Genomic DNA, 17,112 nt, shown 5'->3' on the forward strand with positions numbered 1-17,112 from the left:
TTCAAAATCATTAAACGATCGATTGGGCGAATTATCGCTTCATGTAAACGCAGCATAAGCTTTGAATTCAGCACTGGTGTGAGCCATAACACTTACTACAAGCTGCAGCTCAATCTCTATGTCTCTGTACAGCTACTACCCCCCTCCCTCCACTTCCCTCTCCTCTCCCTATAGGCAGCTGTAAATAATTTTTTGTAATGCTAATTATGATTTTAGGAGAGAGGGGAAAGTAGGAAAGTAGCATGATAAAAAAAAAACAGGTAGTTTTCTCTCGATACTATATATTGTTATTCTCTAGATGCTGTATATTATTAGGTTTCATACACTTGGTTGTAACCATTTACACAAAGTTTGTTCAGTGCCTAACTAAACTTTTTGTATATTACACTTAGCTATATATTCTTAAAAAATAATATATATATCTAATTAACTTGATCCTTTAAAAAAAAAAAAAAACATATATGAAACTTACCATAAATTTGGAATTGTTCTGCTCGCCCCTTAGAACTGCATTTTCATAGTCACAAGTTGCATTATTGCTGCAGTTGCAGAGTACAAACGTTAGTCCAAGCTCTGCTACAGCTCGCGTGTTGTTAGCTCTCACGGTTGCATAAACTGGAACTGAAGATGAAGGCAGCCAGCTCAGAATTCCATTTTCTGTATTGGAAAACACAAAATAATGACATTGTTATCATAAATATTGTTATCTTAAGTGAAACTATGAGCAGGTCAGGCAAATCTATGTCTCTTACCCTCCTCCTCGGCGCCGCTCCTGTGCTGCTAGTAGTGTAATGCTCAGTCTGGAGCAATATTAGGAGCACTGCCTGCCTCCATTGCTCTGCAGATCAGTGCTCTGTGGGCGTGGCAGTGCTTCTAACGGTGCTTCAGACTGAGAATTACACCGCTAACAGCACAGGAACGGTGCACACTATGAGAGACATACTATAAGAGACATATCTTCCTCCTCAGCGTCTCCTGTGCAATAGGGACATATCAGTGGGTTACATGTGCCTAACATGCTTAGAGTTCCCCTTTAATTGTAGGCCTGTGTATAACTTTTGCATACGGGTCTAGAGTTTATACTAATGAAATGAAATACTTACTCCCTATTTATTGACAGAACATTTTCATACCTGTTATGTTCACATCACCGGAGAGGGTTTCTAAACTGAAGACAGAATCTGCAGCGGTGTAATTGATGAGGACTTGAACATACAGGGAGCCCGTAATTGTCTGAGGACCGGTGATGTTTGGAGGAAAATTGTCTAAATGGAGAAAATTTGTTATTAATGTAAATGCATGTCTAATTATCTTTCTATAGGAAACTTTATTGTTGACTTCCAGCTGAAAAATAAGTTTTGGTTATGTGATAGACACATGGGTACTTAAAGGAGAAGTCTGGTGGAGGGCAAGAAGAAGTCATAGTCACCTGTCCCAATGCCCCTGCACAGCACTGTGTCTCACTCCTGGATCCCAGCCAGCTGTCTTCTTAGCTCCCCTCCAGCTACGTCCCGACCTGGTTGAAGGATACCCCGCTCAGCTAGTCAGTTACTGGGACGGGACACTAACTGACTGAGTGGGCTTAATCCCTCCCACCCACATGTGACATTCAACATGGGTCGTGACGTACCCGGAATCTGGGAGAAGAGGACACCTGCCAGGGTACAGGAGCCCAATGATGCGGCACAGCGCTAGACCGAGGACAGGTGAGCGCATTGTCTTTTTTAATTCCCCCCCACCCCCTGCCCATGATGATTTTTTGCCCTCCTGCCGGACTTCTCCTTTGACTTGTTACAACATTGAACTCTGATATTTGTTCCGTAAGGCTACTCTTAGGGTATGTTCCCAACACAGAATTTTAAAGTGGCGGACTGTGCAAGAAGTTCTGCCTTTCCCATTGACTCAACCCACCGTCCTCCCAAAGAGTTGATATGTTGCTATCCTCTAATCAAGTGCAGTCACAGCTGACGCCAGAAGATGAGGTTGCCATGAATATGTTGCTCATGGCAGGTTCCATGCACGACTCCTATGCTAATTAATAAAACACATCCAGCATGGAACTTATCCTTGTCAACCCCATTTTCCAGTCAGCAGCTTAATTCCCTTTAATGTAAATCTGTAAGAATTTGTGCTATATCAAAACTGCAAAACAGACTTATATGGACATTGGGGATGGGGTGGGGGGGTGGTCATGGTTAGTACTGGCCACTAAATCTCTGCATTGAGAACTTTCCTGATGAATGAATGATTGACAGCTCTACTAGTCTTCTGATTGGATGCTAGTGCTGTCAATCAGGAAGGGGAGGAAGAGCAAGGAAAGCTCCCAATGCAGAAATTTCTCTCCTCTTGGAACGAGAGAAGATTGTCAAATCTTTCCCTTTAAGTCTAACCATTTTTGTGCAATGTTCAATCTTACCCAACATGGATCTCCAATCAGAATATACTGTATTACTGGTTAATGTTGCAGATCCCACTTCAAAGTTTCCAGTGCTTAGAACATCATATAGACAGTCTGCATTTCCGTTGCAGGTGATATTGGCTTTTTGGACTATGTCCGAGTCAGCTGAAGAAATCAAGTCATCAAAGAACACAGGAACGAAGCTATTATTGTTATAGGTATACCAAGACTCTCCACTGGTGAAGTTGTACAGGAAAATACTATCTCCTGCAGTTGTTTTCCCTGTAAAAAAAAAAATGTACTTTTGAAAAAGATAGAATAGAACTTAAGGTGAATGTACCATAAGGTCCATCGCTTTGGTTTTTTTTTTTACCTTAATGGATAGCTGCAGGGATGCTGGTGGTGCAGTCCTTCTTTTTTTAAACGACGCCCGATTCTTACGCACAGCACCAGTCTATTCCCGACCACAGAGCACTGGAGAAAAGCCCACTAGCCCCCAATGTGACATAGAGGGGAGAGTGTCACACTGGGGGCCAGCGGGCCTTCCCCCAGTGCTCTGGGGCGGGACGGTGCTCGGGAATAGACTGGCTCCATGCTCGGGAACCAGATGGCAGTTAAAAAAAAGCACTGCACCACCGGCATCCCCTCACCGGCACCAATCTGTTAAGGTATTATTATTATACCAGTGCCACTCTATGGTCACTCTATGTTCACATGAAAATACAAAAAAAAGTTAAATTACTCTCCCAATTTATCTATGAAATACCAGCGTATAGTTTCTTTGATGTTTCTATGTATTATCCACAAGAACATTCAAGAACAATCTCTTACATGTCATGCCGAAGCTGAAGAGCTCGGAGTCTTTTAGCTTTGTACTTGCATTGTATGATAAAATATATCCATCTGCAGACATGAAGTCGTCATAAGGATTTCCATTGAAGACTCCTGTGATGAAAAAAATTCCAGAAATAAAATGTATAAGTTACAATCGCTGTAGCTACTGCTTTACTGACTATAAAACTACTGCATGAGCAGCATTTTGAATGGAATAGAATATTTAAAATGTTGCGTTATATTAGTTTAAAATAAAAATAATAATAATGATCATAATAATGAAAAAATTTATATCTAATAGAGATGAGCGAACTTCGAGCACCTCGATCCGAGTTCATCCGAACCCGAACTTTCGGCATTTGATTAGCGGTGGCTGCTGAAGTTGGATAAAGCCCTAAGGCTATGTGGAAAACATGGATATAGTCATTGGCTGTATCCGTGTTTTCCAGACAACCTTAGGGCTTTATCCAAGTTCAGCAGCCACCGCTAATCAAATGCCGAACGTTCGGGTTCAGATCAACTCCAGCATGCTCGAGGTTCGCTTATCTCTATCTATCTATCTATCTATCTATCTATCTATCTATCTATCTATCTATCTTCTATCCATCTATAAATAATTTCTTTTTAGCATGTAAATAAGAAATGTTACAGACCAAGAAGTCCCGCGGTCCGGTTCTGATATTTCGATTGTAATGTCAATACAAAGTTCAGAATGCCCAGTGTAGCGGAACATGAGATGGAAATTCCCATATCGAATAAGACATTTAATTCTCCAGTGGCCGTCTTCCCAAATGCTACATGTTCCACGTAGGTTAGGTTATCTAAAGAGAAATTAGATGATATGGTATAAAGTAACATTATTAATAACATCATTTAAGTAGAGAGATGATAGATATGTAAAGTACTGTACATATGTTAGCAGAAGCTGTGTGAGGACGGGAGACTATGTTCTAAGACTAATGTGCTGTAGTAGTCCAACTCTGAGGCATAGAGATAGCTGCCAGGAAGCCGCATCACAGAGAGAGAAGTGGCCTGACTCCACAAGCCTGAAAGGAGATCGCTGCCTAAGGCCTCATTAACAAGTCCTGTAAAGTTGTCCGTAATTGCGGATCCGCAATCATGTTCAACTTAAGGCACATTGTTTTATATTGGGCAATTCACAGAGTCCATTTAAATTTTCATCTGTAATCCATTCCGTAAAATCACAGATGAAAACATGTTCAACTTTTTTACTAGTACTGTTCACATTTTACGGAAATGGTTACAATTACGGATACAAATACGAATAATAGCAGGAGGTTTTACGGCCCAGAAAAGTGACTGAACATGTGAATGAGAAGAGCCCCAAAATGTTTCCATAAACTTTCAATAGGCAGCCATCTCTTCAGTTCACCCCATACGCATGAACATTCAACCCAACTAAGGGTCCACGTTTCCCCAATTTAGAATCAAATCAAATCAAATCACAGCAAAACCCCCGGGCAGGAAGAGAAGGAGTAGGAGGGTAAGTGAAGTGTATGTGTGCTTATGTGTGTGTGTATGTTGTTTTATGTATAATATGCTTGGTGTCATTTTCAGTATCTGCCCTATACACAGACAATACATACACTACTTATACCCGGTATAAAAACACTGCACATGACCATTTATCTTGCTTTGCCTACAGACACTGCACAGTGAAGACCTAATAATAATAATAATAATAATAATAATAATAATAATAATAATAATAATAATAATGGTTTGTATGGCTTTTTTTATTGGGGAAGGGCTCAATTTTAATCAGATTTAGGGGGAGATTTATCAAACATGGTGTAAAGTGAGACTGGCTCAGTTGCCCCCGGCAACCAATCAAATTCTAACTTTCATTTTCCAAAGAGTCTGTGAGGAATGAAAGGTGGAATCTGATTGGTTGCCGGGGGCAACTGAGCCAGTCTCACTTTACACCATGTTTGATAAATCTCCCCCTCAGAGTATAAACAGTATGAGTTAGGCCATGTACCCACTGCGTATAATACCGTCTATTCTGTGACTCGGCCGGGTAACAGAACGGCTGGTGTCACTGAAGATCATCCTGGCCGCTACTGCAGTACTGTCCGGATGATCTTTATTTCTGTTGAATGTGGATGCTGGCGCACCAAGAATCAACAACATCTGTGATTTATGATAAACATACGTTGTGTGAACATGGCCTTAAAGTGAATTGACCATCAGGTACATTGCATCTTCATGCAGTTGCTAATGCGCCCCAGACCACTGGGATCGGGCCCGCTGGCCCCCAGTGTGACGAAACCCCCCTTCTCTCTGTGACGCGGCTCCATTAGAATGGATGGGGCCACGTCACTGAGGGTAGAGGTTGTCACATGGTGGGTCCTTCCCCAGAGCTCTGGGGCGGGTCGGTTCTCGGGAAAAGACCATCGCCATGCATAGAAACTGAGAAGCAGTTAAAAAAATAAAAAAGGATCCTCATATCGTTGCTGATCCATTAAGGTATAAAACCCAAAGCGATGTACCTGATGGTCCATTCTCTTTAAATGTAATGTCCACAAATTATTAGAGCAATTTTCAGAATGAAATAGAGGTTTATTTGATGCATTTTTTAATCATTATATTTAGAAAATAGTAAATATTTGTCTTTATTACACACGTGCAGCAGTAGAGAAATAGCCCAATAAAAATAACACCACAAGTCAAATAATATAAGTGGCTAACACTGCTGAAATACATTGCTACAAAGAATATATATATGTATATACCAGATATGGGAATTTGTGTTCCATTGTAGCTTACTACAGTTTCATTGTCATTCTTCACGCTCCATTGAACCTACAGTGCAGAAAGAGACGTTAGTCACTAACCATTGTCCTGTATGGAGAGAATATGTCTGATTTAGGTTACAGTTGTATTACCTGGTCCCCAGTAGATGTAATTGCTGCCAGTCCAACAAAGTTAGTGGCATTACTTCTATTCCCAGAAAGAGCCGTGCGTCCTTGAAGTTCTAAGACAACGGTATCATTTTCATCCCTGATAACGGCCAAAATGAATTCGCCCAGACCATTAAATGTATAAGGGACACCGTCCAGAGTGTTAATGTGAGGGTCACCATAGAGAAATCCTTTAAAAATATATAAAAAAAGAAAAAAGGATGAAAAGGATGATACAATAACCTATAGTATTACCATATCCGGTTGATTCCACATTCATTAGTGTGTGTACAGTCGCACTGGTCATTGACATGGCTGAACTTGTCCAGGGCAAGACAGACTTACTAGAGATGAGAAAAGCTTTACTAAATTCAACAGGTTTGTGGAGTAAAATTTGTGAACTTTAACCTTAACAAACTTAACGATGGATCAAATCCACTAACGGAAAAAAACCCTCACCTGGAGTGCCCTCAATGGAGTGCCCCCTCACCTGGTTGAGGTGTGCAAGATGGAGGCACAACTCTCCATGTGTATACTCAAGAAGGAAACCGCTGTGCAGCCTTCCTGCAGACCCACACCGGGGCCGTAACAAGATGCCATCCTCCTCTCCCAAATTCAGCAGGATTAACAAACGCAGCTACTCCCAACAGGTAAGGTATAAAAAACTATTTTAATAAAATAAAAAAAATGTATATGAAAGACTCAGTGTTACCTGTTTTAAGGCCGGTCCGGTCTCTTTAACAGATGCTTGGTTAATATAGTGAGAAGTAGGACTCTTATTGGATTTAAATATGGCTACTTCTCACTACGCTAACCAAGCATCTGATAAAGAGACTGGTCTAGAAATGTGTTTGGCTGAGCCTTTTTCTATAAGTTTTTTTTATTAAAGTCGTTTTTTATGTCTTAGCTGTTGGAAGTAGCTGTGCCTGTTAATCCTGCTGAATTTGGGAGAGGAGGACGGCATCTTGCAATGGTGATGGTGACCGATTTTAGTGATGAGAAGCTATGGTAAGTGAAAAGCTAGCACTATATAAAACAAAGGAATTATTATTGATTATCCCAAATCAATCACTTAAGGGCCATTTGTCTGTGTGTTTTTATTATTACCAGTGTAAGTGACCTTTTCTACTCTTTATCCTCTTACCTATACGTGGTTGGACATAGTGTGCACAGGAGTCAAGAGGTCTTTTCTCCCTGTACAGATTGCACATATTATTGGATCCTGAGAGCTTGCAGCAAACATTGAAGGGGTCTATCTCTCCAACTGAAAAACATAAGGTATGATGTTAAATAAATAGGCCATATACCAGAAAAGAGGACATTTCTTCTTTGTCCGTCATACTTTACCTTTGTACTGTTTCCTCTGAGGGGGGAGGACTATATTCCAAAAATAATTGAAATACTCATTTGGATATAAAAGAAATTTGATGATGTTAAATGATGTCCATGGTGTTGGGAGATAACGCTCATTCTCCCCATACGCAAGCGCTCCAGACTGACTGTAGTAACATCTAGTCCCAGCACCATCTCGGGACGAGAACATGCTTTGTACACTCCAGTACTGATCTGTTTAACAGAAAAATACAAAAATATAACAACAAAAATTACTGTCACGTCTCTTATATCATTTAAACATCGTAGAAAATCTGTGAATGTTACCTGATGTTTTCTTTATGTCAAAACCAAAATTCAAAGGGCTGAGGCCGTCTGCAAAGGAAGGGTCCAAGGTTGCCTGTCTATAAGTACAGGGACAAGGCGATGTGCCAAATGACCAGCTTGGTGTTGCCTCGGTGTAATACCAGCTAAGACACTGGCGTCTGAAGTTTATAGTGCTGTCACTGTTGCTGTCTAGACGATAGACCCAACGTCCTTTTTTTCCTAGTAAAATATAAAAGCAGATTTAATAATATAATCAGCACCTAAATCATGTTATGTTTAAGGGAAACTAGATTCGTATAACCTAATGATAGCCCCCTATTGCACACAGGTCGCCGAGGAGGATGGTATGTCTCTTACCTTCTTCTTGGTCCTCTTCCTGTGCTGTTAGCAGAGTAATCCTTAGTACGGAGCACCGTTAGGAGCACTGTATAGAGCCAAACCGATCAGCACCTTCTAATGTTATCAACAGAGTGGGTGGACCATATCGGTGCTCTGGGGGCGGGGCAATGGTCCCAGCGGTGCTCTGGACCAGATAGGTTTAAAAGGGAACTATGACAATTTGATCTCTTACCTGTATTGTAGCCTATGTATTGATCTGGAGTATATCTTTGCTGGATGCTGACAGAAGGTTCTGTTTGAGGATCATTGAAAGCTGGGAAATTGTTGACATTGCTTGAGCTCGGAATACCACTAGAGACAGGATGCGGCACAAAAAGAAAATAAAATTGACAGTACTGTATGTTCTAATGACCCAAACACAGAGATACATGTATGTGAGCAGTCCGTACACATAAAGGTTGGTAGGAATGGACAATTCTGGCTATTTCAGCCCACCTCATTTGAAAACTAAATGAATGACCGTTTGCATTTACTACGACCAACATTTTTATCCACCGGTCTTATGTAAATCTTAGTCCATGTTTGATGCACTGGATTTACTTTAAGGTGTAAACTTCCCAGTAAATACAACGCCTCTGAGGCTGTCTTGCTCTAGCCTTGAAAATCTAACCCAGCTCAGAGCTGGCCTTTGGTGCCTTTTGGGGGGTTGCACAAACATTTTATTTTAGCATGATCCTCAGGGCACTTTTCATGTACTATATCGTTTAATCCATATGCTAATCAAGCAGTTTGGTGCACTGGGGGCGGGACTACTGTCCTCAATGCACCGATCTACACCACAAGCCCACTGGAGCACTTTTAGAACTAACCCATTATCTTGAGTGGGATATTCCAGACTTGGGGCTATTCAAATACACAGTATACATTGGGAGTATTGTCCAAGTTTCAGGAAATAATCTCTTACCTGTAGTATCCCATTTTGGGTAGATGGTAGTCATTGAGTGAACTGTATTTCCATTTCATACCACCGTCATCAAACAAGATTAGAGCAAAGGAGTAGATGCCATCCGTAGCCAGAACAACCTGGTAAGTATTTGTCTAGGGTGCAGAAGAAAAGGAACCATGTATTACATCAGCATATATGGTCTGTAAGTACAGGGGGTTAATATTGCTATGTGCCATTTGTAGTGTCCACTAAGTTTTATACAATCTGGGTAAAGTACCTCAGGTCAGGTATCACACAAAGGGGATGAGGGTGCTATTAGTGTATTTCCCCACTAGGTGTCTCACTCTCTTCTATATCTTTATAATGTCTAAGTGAACACAGCTACATTCACTCAGCACCTCTAGTGAGTTTAAAGTGTACCTCTAGTGTTGTGGACCCTGGCTATTGTGTTGCACTATGCACAATAATAGTTTTTTTCTAAATCAATTTGACTTCAGAATATTTTTAACGAGAGCTGCAGGAAGAATCTAATACACAGCAATGTATGTATGTTACTGGGGGTCTGAGCGGTGGTCACATGACTGAAAGAGCTCAATATGCATGAGCTGGGATGAAAATATATGGGTAGGAGCTGTAATTTAGATATTACTTGTGCATGTTGAGGCTAAGTTCCCATGCTTTATAATCAATGCAACGTCCATTACCCGTAAATGGCTGTCTGCGGCAGGAATTAATGATCATGTTCATCAATTCTGGCCGTAGATAGTGTTAAACAATGGCCGTTCCTGGGGAATGGCCTCGTGTTTTATAAAGTGTGGAAACATACCCTCAAAATGAACGGAAACCAGTTGTCTCTTATGTATTATTGTTGCTGGCTCTTTATCCCTGGTTATCTTCACACTAGTACCTATTCCTCTCCTCTAGGTCGTAGGGTTATTCCCATGTCTTGGAAATTACAACCCATACGGACAGGGGAAACCCTGTAATGGACTGCTTCCCCCCCAGGCATGATGTATCAATATGATGCCGTGAGCGGGAGTCTCCATGGTACTGTAATGAGGCAGCCATGTGGCTCAGTCACTACACAGCCGCAGAGATTCAAAGAGTTTCCCTGTGCCCCGCATGATATTGATACATCATGCCGGGTTGGGAAACCGTCCATTACAGGGCTTCCCCTGTCTATAGGGCCCATAATTTACAGGACATGAGAATAAGCCCTTATACTCATGCATATACAGCAAAATAACATGTTTTATTAGTTAAGTTAAAGGGGTAGTTCAGCAAAAAAAATTCTTTCAAGTCAACTGGTATTAGAAAGTGGCAGAGATTTGTAGTTTTGTAGAGTTTACTTTTATTTAAAAATCTCCAGTCTTCCGGTACTTATCACCTGCTGTATGCCCTGCAGGAAGTGATGTATTCTCTCCAGTCTGACACAGAGCTCTCTGCTGCCACCTCTGTCCATGTCAGTACCTGTCCAGAGCAACAGCAAATCCCCATAGAAAACCTTTCCTGCTCTCTAAACTGGAAAGAATACATCACTTCCAGCAGGACATACAGCAGCTGATAAGTACTGGAAGACTTAAGAAGTAAATTAAAAATCACTTGTATAATATCTTGTAATCTGACCCAGGATTTGGGGGATTTTGGGATATCTGTCCCATTTTGTGCACAGTTTTAGTGTCTATTTGCATAATAACATGTAAGGTGCATGAAGTAAAATACTTACATTGTTGACTTGTGTTTTCCAGTATAAACTATTCGCATTATACTTCTCAGAAGTGAATGGTGGGACCTGGTCCCATGTTATTTTAATAGCCCACAGTATGTTAAAGGAGGAGCTGACGCGTCCTTTAAATGACTCCTCTAATATTGATTTGAAATTGTTGTTTCCATTGGACGACTGGAAGTCATACACCTAGACCAAGCACAAATAACATTCAAAACATGGCAGCTAATACACAATACATGATAATACAGGTATCTGTCCTTCATTTAATTGTAGACCAGAATTGTATATTCTGATTCTAGCGACACTCTTATCACCAGGTGTAAACGTAGTGTGATTCTTATGTAAATGATGCCTGGAGTATTCTGGTAGCATTTCCTGATATTGTGCTGAATTGGTTTCATAAGAAATTGGAATTGTTAAAGGAGAAGTCGCACAGACGTACAAAACTGCAGGCGGGCTGGTGGGGGCAGGAAAATAATAAAGACCTGCGCTCACCCGTCCCTGTGTCTCCAATGTGCTGGTCCCGGGTCACATCAGCTGACTGTCACCTTCAGATAGGAAATGGGTAGGTCACGTACCTGGCTTGTCCGGCTGAAATGTCATGGCCCGGCTGAACGATCGCCCGGTGTCCCACCCCAGTCACTGATTGGCTGGGTGGGCAATCACTCATTAGGGTCGTGATATTGCAGCTAGCAGAGCTGCAAGTCACCAGCTGATGTGAACGGGACCCGGGAGCGACACATCAGAAGCACATCGGGGATGGGTGAGGTCAGTTGTTTACTATTTTTCTGCCCCCCGGCAGCCTGCCTGCAGTTCTTGTCCTTTAGTGGGACTTCTCCTTTAACTAAACTAAAGGAAAGGTAAGGACAGACTTGTTTGTATATACAGTATTGTTTGAGGAATAAAATAGATATAATTAATTTCTTTCTTTTCTGATCCAGATCACCTTTAATTAAAGGGGTATTCTGGAAAGTGTATGTGTATATATATATATATATATATATATATATATATATATATATATATATATGTATTATGTATTTTTCCCTTTAATAAAGAAGTTTAACTTTGAAATATAACAACCCTTTTACAACCATGGGTCATTGATTTATCAATGCCCAGGTCGTTTTTTGACCTCAGCTTATGGGATCATAATGATACCATAAGCTGAAGTCCGTAGCTTTGTCCCTTGCTGCTGTTAGAAACTTTTAACAGAGTCAGGGGAGAGAGGGGAGGGGGCAGAGCTTGCTGCCGTTCACAATCCGGCCTTACCTTCCTCCCATCGTGATCACATTGCAGAGCCCCAATGGTTACCAGACAGAGAATTCTTTCTTTGCAGAGGGAGAATTCTCTGTCTGAAGCCCTGTAGATGATGTGGCCGTGCTGACCGCAGTATCTATAGGATTAACTATCAGCATTGGAGCAAGCTCGAGTGCTGACAGTTGCGGCGGGTTCCCAGCTATCACTGACAGCCAGGACCCACCACGGATGACACAGGCACAGCTTCTGTGCCTGTGTCATCCAGGAAACATTAATTAACATTGCTGCAACCTCAGGCATTGGCTGCAGCAATGTTAATTTACTGTGCAGCGGTGGGAGGGGGTTAATTGCAGGGAGGAGTAAAGGACAGTACAGCCCCTCTACTGCAATCCATGGCTTTGTCGGGAACTGCAGGATGGCAAAAGCCCTGTCCCAGCACATTTACATTTGCAAGTGCTGCTTGTCAGCATTAGAATATAAATTACACTTAGGGACGCAGCCTGTGAAGTAAGTGCTGTAGCTGTATGTCCACATACTCTGCTACACTGTGCCACGGCTTCAGTGCTCCTGCCACAGACGGTTTCCCCAAGTTAACAAAGTATTGCTAATGCTGCAAGCTAGGGATCAGCAAACCTGACAAAGATTCTGGTTCGGTCAAACACCCACCATCATGTGACTCCAGGTGGCTGGAGAAGCTGGATGCAGTCCTAGGGCTGCCAGGAAAACATGGATACAGTCTATGTATGTCTTCATTTAACTTTCCCAGCCACAGGGAGTTCTTGGTCAGCTCAACACCCAAAAGATTATATAAATTATATATATATATATATATATATATATATATATATATATATATATATAATGATATAAAAAGGAAAAAAAATTCACATCTACCCCAAAATGGTTGTAAGAAAAATGTTTTTTTTACCCTTAAAAAAGTGTTTTACAGATAAAATAGGTCTTATTGTAGAACATTATTACATAAGAAATAGTAATAATAGTACTTATATTAATGTCTGTGAAACTGGCCTTGAATGTAATTGTAGAATACAATCAAACATAAGAAACTGTAAAGATCTTGGGGGGCATTCACACGTTCTGTCCGTAGCGGGTTTGGTGTCCTGCGGGCTGGAGCTCCGAGGTCCCCGCATCATGATTAATTACGATGTCAGGAGCTCCGATTATTTGAAAGTTTGCGCTAGTGTACTGACACAGCCGTGTGGCCTTGTCAGTACACCAGCTCTGGATAACCCCTTATAATTGCTTCAACCAGCATCTCTATTGCTTAAGTGTGCGCAAGTAGTATATATCATTTCATATCATGAAAAGTATACTTGGCCGTACCTGGTAATATATGTCCCCAATGCCTCCTGATAAATCTGCATCAGCCCAGAAGGCAGCGATGAGTGGAGGGGTGTTAACATCATTGCTCTGGAAGGTAGTGTATGGATAGCTGAGTACATAGACCGGATCATATATGTTACGCTGGAACGCGATCACTCCATTATCTGTGAACTGAAGAACATAAAATTGACTACTTGTACTAATATAACAATGTAAGTCTGGGTTCACACTTGATTTTTCTTCCATTTCATTGTTTCCGTTTCAGTATGTTTAAGCGCACAGAAAAACGTGGTCAACTAAATTTTTGTGTAGGGCTGGGTTCACACTATGTTTTTTACATCCGTCGAAAACGGATGAAAAAACCTGATTAGAAGAGTTGTGTAAACCCAGCCTAAGTGAAAAAAAGGTCAGTTTAGATCAATTTTTTTTAAATGTAAGTCAATAGGAAATTGATTCTTCAGTATGGCACACAGCAGCATCAGTCTTTACCATCCATTTTCTCCTCTTTACCTATACATTAAACAGACAGCAAACACGCAGTGTGAACCAGGCCTTAGGGCCCTATTACACGGGACAATTATATTGTTATATTGTTTGAATTTAAACAATAATCGTTCTGTTTATTTGCAGGAAACGATCGAAAAATCGTTCATATGTCGTTAATCGTTGATTTAGATCTGAACCTACAATTAACCTTAAATTTGCTGTAATTCCACATTCGTTCGCTCAAGTTCCGCATTTGTTCACTAATCGTTCAGTGTAATATCACATAGCCCATTGTTTTGCTGGGATCAGAAGGAATAAACGATCATAGTAATGATCGCAATAACGATTGTAGTAACGATCGTATCTAACGACCATCGTTCTGTGTAATATGGTGAATGATTTCAGGTTTGCGATAAACAATCTTGTTTGAGATCGTTTATCGTTATTCGTTAATCGTTAAAAATCGCTCCGTGTAATAGGACCCTTAGTATGATGATAGCATTAAGAGACAATTGTCTATCTTCTTGTAAAAGATAATGTAAGTTGAGGACAGCTTCCTCAGCATACTTACATAGAGGTTGTTATAGAACGCAGAGTCAAATGGAAAGCCTATAGGAATGTTGATTATTGGAGACACAAAGTCCGCAGCTCGCTTTGTAGCTTTTTTGTCTCCAACTGAAGGGCCGTAGGTGAACAGACGTATTTCTAGATTTAAGAATGTCATAACGCAAATTCAGAATTTACAATATTTTTTATCCTCTTGAAGATCATTTATAAACAATACAATACTAAAAGGGAACTCTGGCGAAAATATTTTCTTTCAAATCAACTAGTGACAGAAAGTTATAAATATTTGTAATTTACCTTAATTTAAAAATCTCCAGTTTTCCAGTACTTATCAGCTGCTGTATGTCCTTCAGGAAGTGGTGTATTCTCTCTAGTCTGACACAGTGCACTCTGCTGTCACCTCTGTCCATGTCAGGAACTGTCCAGAGCAGCAGAGGTTTTCTATGGGGATTTGCTGCTGCTCTGGACAGTTCCTGACATGGACAGAGGTGGCAGCAGAGATGTAGTATTCAATGTAGTATTCAGAATTACTGCTGACAGAAACTAGCTTTATCTATGAAGCCTCTATTAGGCTTCATGCACACACGTTTTATAGAGATTAGCCATGCTGTCTGTAGACTTCTACCGACACATGCTATTCTTCTGTATGCTCTCAGTTTCATTTGGAGGCAAGAGGAGATTTTTTGTCAAATTATATTTGAAGCCAATGGGAAAACTTACCCTTACAAGTGAAGCCATCTCCCTTGTAACCAGTGGCACAGGTGCATGTGTATGAGCCCAGTGTATTAAGGCATAGTGCATTTTTATCACATGGGCTCAGCCCTTGGGAGCATTCATCCACATCTAAAATAAGCAGATACAATTATTCTTTAGCGGGGTCTCAATGTATTTTACAGTGTATTTTGTGTACCAATTTATCAAGGGTTCTGCGCCTATTTTTAGGTGAATAATTGGATTTTTCACCCAAGTTTGGTCTAAGTTCTATTTATGAACCAGGATTCAAAGTGAAAACATTGTTTAGAGGCGACTCTTTTTTAATCTGCCTGTTTTGAGTATTTACCCAAAAGTTACCTTAATCCGGGACTTGCGCCCAATTTATCATCTGCGACTTTTTAGAAAGTCACAAAAACTGGACCCCCTATGCCTGTTCAGAATATGGGCTTTCCACACCCTGTTAAAGCCCCTGAAAAGGTGTATATCCATATATATATATATATATATATATATATATATATATATATATATACTCGGTAAACAAGGGTTTGATGATGATGGTGGTGGTAGGGGGGGTAGGGGTTTTAAGGTTGAAATAGGGAAAAGGGTGAAAAAGTCAGTAAGACCAACAAAAAAACTCTCTTGTTTTCTTTTTACTGTATTTTTCGCTTCCTGGCAATATGTGATATGTTGTGGGGGGTTTGGACAAATTGAGTAAACGGATGTTGAATCTAATAATGTTGAATTAATAAATAATCAAAAAGGTCTTTCACTCTAAATGTTTGAAGAGTTTTACATGTGGTCGGAAGCAGGGTGAGATGAGCAAAACTTTCATAAGTTTGGTTTGGCAGATTCGAAGAACTTTAATGTAAAGTTGGGGTTTGCGCTGAACTGAACTTTAACGAACTGCATTAAAACATCTAAATGTCTGCAGGTTTTTAGCTGTTTTAATGCAGTTTCTAAAGGCCGCTACTTAAATTTACATGTCCACGCTCCCTTGTGGTCCTTCTCCTCCGTTCCCGCCCCGGCATCTTCTACAATGAAGACCTGCTCAGCCAATCACAGGCTGGTTAGGACGGAACAGCACCACAGCCTTTGATTGCCTGAGTGGGTCTTGATGGGGTTGTTATATTTGTATGTTTTTATTTTTCTAGAAAAGTGAAGAACAATAATGGAGAGAATAGCTTGCTTACCTGTGCTGCAGTTGGTTCCTTGCCAGCCATTTTTACATATGCAGGTGTAAGCATTTACTTTGTCTACACATACTGCTCCATTCTTACAAGGACTACTTTTACAATCGTCAATATCTGAGAAAACAAGAGGACTGAGTGAAGTGACCCTTGGAAGAAACTATTGATATCGTACTGATCTAATTAATACCATTTTGCATTCCGTTTCCCCCCCTTTTTTTAGCAGGGTTACCTAGGATGTCTCCACCAGGCTGTAACACTTGCTTGGCTGAATCAGTTTAAAAAAAAAAGGCACTCACCATCTTTATTCTATGAACAATTCAATACAAACAGGTGACTACTGTTTTATGCCAATTCGGCACAGGCTCATCTGCAAAATCTGTGGCCAGATGTGATGCAGGAGGCCATAACCTACTGTATACTGTATGTCTCCATGTCCAACCATATCTTATCTTGTATCTAGTTTAAGGCTATGTTTACACTACGTAAAATAACGGCCGTTGTTTTCACTGGCCGGACTTTTGCGACCAAAACTACGGTCGTAGAATTACGAACAAACGGGGCTAGTCGTGAAACTACGGCTGTTGTTTAATTTTGATTCCTAGCATGTTTATAAGCGGGATGAAACAGGTCATTTACTTTAAATACTGCGCCCAGCCCGAGAAACCACTCAGAAAATTTTTTACATAAAAATTAAGTTTAATTCGGCAGATATAAGTTTT

At 40.7% G+C, this 17,112-nt stretch overlaps 1 protein-coding gene across 1 annotated transcript in view; it reads right to left on the reverse strand.

The window, feature by feature from the left end:
- LOC138794688 (mucin-3B-like) overlaps positions 1-17,112 on the reverse strand; it is a 58,666-nt gene that overhangs the window by 23,627 nt on the left and 17,927 nt on the right. The window contains exons 6-22 of the mRNA XM_069973497.1: positions 16,394-16,507; positions 15,207-15,329; positions 14,491-14,624; positions 13,434-13,604; positions 10,827-11,015; positions 9,119-9,252; positions 8,387-8,505; positions 7,816-8,034; positions 7,504-7,722; positions 7,301-7,420; positions 6,142-6,347; positions 5,989-6,058; positions 3,886-4,053; positions 3,230-3,343; positions 2,453-2,680; positions 1,134-1,265; positions 473-657 (exon numbers count right to left, since the gene is read on the reverse strand). Coding sequence (XP_069829598.1) covers positions 473-657; positions 1,134-1,265; positions 2,453-2,680; positions 3,230-3,343; positions 3,886-4,053; positions 5,989-6,058; positions 6,142-6,347; positions 7,301-7,420; positions 7,504-7,722; positions 7,816-8,034; positions 8,387-8,505; positions 9,119-9,252; positions 10,827-11,015; positions 13,434-13,604; positions 14,491-14,624; positions 15,207-15,329; positions 16,394-16,507 — 2,645 coding nt within the window. The remainder of the gene's footprint in view (positions 1-472; positions 658-1,133; positions 1,266-2,452; positions 2,681-3,229; positions 3,344-3,885; positions 4,054-5,988; positions 6,059-6,141; positions 6,348-7,300; positions 7,421-7,503; positions 7,723-7,815; positions 8,035-8,386; positions 8,506-9,118; positions 9,253-10,826; positions 11,016-13,433; positions 13,605-14,490; positions 14,625-15,206; positions 15,330-16,393; positions 16,508-17,112) is intronic.

The sequence above is a fragment of the Dendropsophus ebraccatus genome, chromosome 6, assembly GCF_027789765.1.
Source record: "Dendropsophus ebraccatus isolate aDenEbr1 chromosome 6, aDenEbr1.pat, whole genome shotgun sequence".
Taxonomy (NCBI): Eukaryota; Metazoa; Chordata; class Amphibia; order Anura; family Hylidae; genus Dendropsophus; species Dendropsophus ebraccatus.